This window comes from Phyllobates terribilis, unplaced genomic scaffold (genome assembly GCF_046119375.1).
Source record: "Phyllobates terribilis strain yellow unplaced genomic scaffold, ASM4611937v1 Scaffold_4__5_contigs__length_816908805, whole genome shotgun sequence".
Taxonomy (NCBI): domain Eukaryota; kingdom Metazoa; phylum Chordata; class Amphibia; order Anura; family Dendrobatidae; genus Phyllobates; species Phyllobates terribilis.
Window position 1 is genome coordinate 813,718,466 of NW_027362764.1, and position 6,000 is coordinate 813,724,465.

Consider the following 6,000-nt stretch of genomic DNA (forward strand, 5'->3'; position numbering starts at 1 on the left):
TCCAGGGCTCCGAGGAAAAGCTCTGGAAGTGTTTGCTTCTCTCCCTCGAGAACAAGATGGAGACAATGAGGCCGTCAAGCAGGTCCTGATAAAAAAGTACCAGCTGACTCCGGAGGTTTACCGGAAAAAGTTCAGAGCCCTCGAACGTGGACCACATGACACCTACAGCGATGTGGTGGATGGGCTCAGGACCAACTTTGAGCAGTGGGTCCAAGGACTGTCAGTCACTACCTACGAGGACCTGAAGGATCTGATGGTGAAGGACCAGTTTCTTCATCTTTGCCCAGTGGAAGTGAGACAGTTTGTGCTGGACCGGGAGCCAAAGAAAGCCACCAAAGCAGCCCAGATCGTGGATGCCTATGAGGCCAACCGCACCCCAGAGGTGCAGAAGTCAGCCGCTGCCAGCTGGAGAGGGGGTAAGCCTACAACTGCCCCCAGTGTTCCAGCCCGCCGGCCCTCAGCAGGTCCTGCCCCATCTTCCAGCACCCGGCCTGCATCTGACTCCCGTAAGTGCTATACTTGTGACCAAACAGGTCACATCAGCCTTGTCTGCCCGGAGAGGCAGAAGATGGACCCCACACCTGAGGCCTCAGAGCAGCCATTCTTTTTGTGGGTGGGGCGGGTACAACCCGTTACGGTGGGCAACACAGTCACTGTTGGCCTTAAGGACACTGGCGCAGAACGCACCCTGATCCACCCAGAGTTTGTGTTACCAGAGGAACTCATTCCTGGGAAGACCCTGACTGTCACCGGGTTTGGGGGTGTCCGCCGTCCTATACCGGTGGCCCGAGTTTTCCTGGACTGGGGTGCGGGGAGGGGATTAAGGGAAGTGGGGGTGTCGGAGAATCTCCCCACTAATGTGCTATTGGGAACTGATCTGGGACGGTTGGTTGCCCGATACATCCCTGACAACCCTCCCAGATCTAATATGTCATGTAATGCCGCTGTCAATAATGTCAATATAATGCATAATAAAAATGTGTTTTGTGGTAGAGGGGAACTCAGCCACCCCACCCCTCGAGGTGATGCTGCTGAGGATCCCCTAAAGCGAGCCAGTATAAGTGCTAGGGGCAAGGGGAGCAGGCACGGACACCAGGAAGCAGGTCGTCCCGTGCAGGTGACCAGGGTCATGACTAGCACGGCTCCAGGGGAAACGAGAAAAGATGGTGACGTGGTCAGTGGTAGCTGCCCCATAGTGAGAACGACTCCCAAGGTAAATATGATGGCAGGAAAGGTAGACCCCACAACTGGGCAAGGTAAAAGAAATGTGTGTCCCATTGCCTGTCAGGAGTATGGGAAGAAGGTACCCCTAGCCTGTCGGAAGGGTGAGCAAGATGTACCCCGAACCGGTCAGGGTGATCGGAAAGCTGGATTCCCAGTTGGTCAGGGTGGTGGGCGAGTTGGGTCCACGGCTTGTCCGATTAGCAGACAGGGCTGTGGAGTCGGTAAGCCAAACCTCCGACTCCTCAATTTCCACGACTCATGTGCACAGATTCATCTCAGCTAAAAGTCCAGACCCTGAGATCAGGAATAGGACGAACATTTATAGGACATTTCAGAACTTTCCCAAAATCTTATGGAAAAATATTCCCCACAAACTGCATTGAATTACTGCACCCAATGTATTATATATTTTAGGGGTCGGAGTTGGTCCATTTTATACAGACTCCGACACAAGGTAGGCTTAAGGGGCGATCTGTAAATCAGCCCCTACGCCACCTCAAAGAGGGGGAGATGTCATAGAAATATTAAGAATTTCTCCCAAACCGCCCCCCCCCCTCCCTTAAGGACCATCCGTCAGAGTATAAAAGCTGGCAATCTACGGAGCTGTCTCTATGCAAACTAGCACACACAGGAGAAGTGGCTAATAGGCAAATGCTAGTATAAAGGGAGTTACTAACCTAGTTAACATATAAGTGTATTTTCTAGTGACGCCGGCCTGTGACAAATATACACCTAGGTGAGAAGGATGCAGTTACTGGCTTCAAAAGAACTCTCTCTCACCCCCAGGGCATGCCCCATTTACTCAACAGAAATCTGCAATCTCACCGGAGCAGAACATGGAATATCGGAAGTCCTATACTTCCGATAATAATGTGACACACAATTTTAGAGGCAGGGTCAGCTAAGGAACAATACACATAGTATTCCGTAGCTGTGGGCCCCTCCAGTGAGCTGTGGCGCAAAAGTATCAGAATAATGGACCGCAGCTATGCCAAGTGTAATCTGTAACAGGGCTGTGGAGTCGGAGTCAGTGTCTATTAAGTCCCATGAATGGGAAATTTATGGACTATGTTTGGACTTCTTGCAGTTTTCATTTATTGCATTGCTGTAAGGTTCTCCTTCCTTAAGTTTGTCCCTTCTTTCTCCCTCTCATGTGACGGTGTTGTAGCTAACCCCTCTCTTCTTTTTCCTGTCTTTCCTCATTCACCATCTTGGCATCAGTAGGAGCTCATGTGCTCCCAGCCTGTCTGAGGAAAGTTCCTTTTTACCTGCTGTCGTTGTTATGCATGTATTCACAAGATTCCTGGAAGAAAATAAACCCTCTTCTGGATTCTTCTCAACGTGTGCGCCTGCAGCTGAGTTAAGCTATCTGCGACCATCACCATTGTAAGTACAGGTGAAGAGACAGTGTCTCACAACGGCATATTTACAGAACAGCCATGGGGACAGAATAGTGGCCATTTTGGTGGAATCTGAGTCGGTATAAAATGGACTGACTCCAACTCCTAAAATATATAATAAATTGGGTGCAGTAGTTCAATGCAGTTTGAGGGGAATATTTTTTTCATAAGAATTGGGGAGGGGCGGACTCTGCAGGGGGAAGGGGGCGGGGGCGCGGACTCTGCTGGGGGGAGGAGTGGGGGACGGACTCTGCCGGGGTGAGGAGTGGGGGACGGACTCTGCCGGGGGGGGGGGGGGGGGGGGGGGTTGAGGAGTGGGGGGCGGACTCTGCCGGGGGGGAGGAGTGGGGGGCGGACTCTGCCGGGGGGGGGGGGGGGGGGCGGACTCTGCCGGGGGGGGGGGGGGGGGGGGCGGACTCTGCGGTCACGAGCACTCACCTTCTGGAAGTTCTTTCACAACAACAGGAAGCTCTACCCACAAGGAGTTCACCGACACCCAGGAGCCCATCCCAAAGAGGGCGACGAGGGCGTGTGTCAGCAGTGAGCGGCCGCCCACCTCCATCTTCTTAGAACTGGAAAACACCATGGCAAGAGGTGACATCATAGAACGTACGTCTGATCTGTGGAGAGACCCCCAAAATAAGGGAGCCCCCCAGATATATTCTATACCAAGACAGAGCCCCCCAATCATACTGTCCCCCCTACAGAGCCCCCTAATCATACACCCCCCCACCCTAGACCCCCTCAAACATAAACTGTCCTCCCCCCACAGACCCCCCCAGAAACAAACTGTCCTCCCACAGAGCCCCCCCATATAAGCTGTGTCACCCACCTTTACCTCTATGCAGAGTCATTAGGAGGACTCGGGCCCTGGACCACATGCAGGAGATATGATCAGGGGCCACACGTTGTGGACACTCATTACCTGCTGTGTGATTGGCCAGGAATGAGAAGATCCTGTTCTGTGATTGGCTGCTCGTCCGTCCGGGTCTCCTCCAGCTTCAGTGGGCAGCAAAGGGTCAGAGGTCGTCTATAGAAGAAAATTGTTCAGTCACGTACGAGAACAAGGGGGTCCCGAAATACCCCCCACTGCACCGGGACACCAGGACGGAACAAAGAACAGACGGACGGAAAACCAGACCGACGGAGAAGCAGAGCCCCAGGCAGACCCCAGACAGACCCGCCCAGAGCCCCAGACAGACCCGCCCAGAGCCCCAGACAGAAGGACAGACGGTAAACCAGACCGACTGAGAACCAGACCAGGGCCACAAGTTGTGGACACTTATTACCTACTGTGTGATTGGCCAGGAATGAGAAGATCCTGTTCTGTGATTGGCTGCTCATCCGTCCGGGTCTCCTCCAGCTTCAGTGGGCAGCAAAGGGTCAGAGGTCGTCTATAGAAGAAAATTGTTCAGTCACGTACGAGAGCAAGGGGGTCCCGAAATACCCCCCACTGCACCGGGACACCAGGACGGAACAAAGAACAGACGGACGGAAAACCAGACCGACGGAGAAGCAGAGCCCCAGGCAGACCCCAGAGCCCCAGGCAGACCCACCCAGAGCCCCAGACAGACCCGCCCAGAGCCCCAGGCAGACCCCAGACAGACCCGCCCAGAGCCCCAGACAGAAGGACAGACGGTAAACCAGACCGACTGAGAACCAGACCAGGGCCACAAGTTGTGGACACTTATTACCTGCTGTGAGATTGGCCAGGAATGAGAAGATCCTGTTCTGTGATTGGCTGCTCGTCTGTCCGGGTCTCCTCCAGCTTCAGTGGGCAGCAAAGGGTCAGAGGTCGTCTATAGAAGAAAATTGTTCAGTCACGTACGAGAGCAAGGGGGTCCCGAAATACCCCCCACAGCACCGGGACACCAGGACGGAAGAAGGGACAGATGGATGGAGAACCAGGCCGACAGACAACCAGGCCGACAGACAACCAGGCCGACAGACAACCAGGCCGACAGACAACCAGGCCGACAGACAACCAGGCGGCCAGCCGGAGAGTAGGACGGAGGGAGTGTTGAGACAATGGAGCACAGCAGGGCTGGGAGCGGCGCCCACCTCAGGCCGCCGTGTGCAGACGTCGCTTCTTGTTTCTTTCACTGAAAAATCATAAAACACAAAGTTCACACATAAATCACATAATAAAGTCATTATGCAAATGAGACGCATTAACCCTGCAGCTCCTGGATAAAGGCCGTCCTCAGGTGAGAGAAGAAGCATATCCCACAGAGAACATTATGAGCTCCAAGAGACCCCCGGGAGTGCACGCAGAGACCCCCGGGAGCGCACGCAGGCGGCGAAGAAGGGAGGGAGAGAGGGGAGGAGGGAGAGAGGGAGAGAGGGGAGAGAGGGGAGGAGGGGAGCAGGGAGAGAGGGGAGGAGGGAGAGAGGGGAGGAGGGAGAGAGGGGAGGGGGAGAGAGGGGAGGGGGGAGAGGGGGGGGGAGAGAGGGGAGGAGGGAGAGAGGGGAGGGAGAGAGGGGAGGAGGGAGAGAGGGGGGAGGGAGAGAGGGGAGGAGGGAGAGGGGGGGGAGGGAGAGAGGGGAGGAGGGAGAGAGGGGGGAGGGAGAGAGGGGAGGAGGGAGAGAGGGGAGGGAGAGAGGGGAGGAGGGAGAGAGGGGAGGGAGAGAGGGGAGGAGGGAGAGAGGGGGGAGGGAGAGAGGGGAGGAGGGAGAGGGGGGGAGGGAGAGAGGGGAGGAGGGGAGAGAGGGGAGGAGGGGAGAGAGGGGAGGAGGGGAGAGAGGGGAGGAGGGGAGAGAGGGGAGGAGGGGAGAGGGGGGAGGAGGGAGAGAGGGGAGGAGGGAGAGAGGGGGGAGGAGGGAGAGAGGGGGGAGGAGGGAGAGAGGGGGGAGGAGGGAGAGAGGGGGAGGAGGGAGAGAGGGGGGAGGAGGGAGAGAGGGGGGAGGAGGGAGAGAGGGGGGAGGAGGGAGAGAGGGGGGAGGAGGGAGAGAGGGGGGAGGAGGGAGAGAGGGGGGAGGAGGGAGAGAGGGGGGAGGAGGGAGAGAGGGGGGAGGAGGGAGAGAGGGGAGGAGGGAGAGAGGGGAGGAGGGAGAGAGGGGGGAGAGAGGGGGGAGGAGGGAGAGAGGGGGAGGAGGGAGAGAGGGGAGGAGGGAGAGAGGGGAGGAGGGAGAGAGGGGAGGGAGGGAGCGAGGGGAGGTGGGGAGCGGGAGGAGGGAGCGAGGGGAGGCGAGGGGAGGAGGGAGCGAGGGGAGGAGGGAGAGAGGGGAGGAGGGAGAGAGGGGAGGAGGAGAGAGGGGAGGAGGGAGTGAGGGGAGGAGGGAGAGAGGGGAGGAGGGAGAGAGGGGAGGAGGGAGAGAGGGGAGGAGGGAGTGAGGGGAGGAGGGAGAGAGGGGAGGAGGGAGAGAGGGAGGGGGG

The 6,000-nt window shown here is 57.1% G+C and overlaps 1 protein-coding gene across 3 annotated transcripts in view; it reads right to left on the minus strand.

Annotated features, from left to right (window-relative positions):
* The window catches only part of SLC52A2 (solute carrier family 52 member 2), a 47,978-nt gene extending 43,091 nt beyond the window's left edge, over positions 1 to 4,887 (minus strand). Inside the window, exons 1-5 of one of the 3 annotated variants that reach the window (XM_073680125.1) lie at positions 4,686 to 4,887; positions 4,319 to 4,423; positions 3,918 to 4,018; positions 3,550 to 3,654; positions 3,063 to 3,196 (exon numbers count right to left, since the gene is read on the minus strand). In XM_073680125.1, the coding sequence (XP_073536226.1) occupies positions 3,063 to 3,186 (124 nt within the window). In that variant the 5' untranslated portion in view covers positions 3,187 to 3,196; positions 3,550 to 3,654; positions 3,918 to 4,018; positions 4,319 to 4,423; positions 4,686 to 4,887. The other 2 variants (XM_073680124.1, XM_073680126.1) reach the window with 2 other exon arrangements.
* Between the last annotated feature and the right edge of the window lie 1,113 nt (positions 4,888 to 6,000).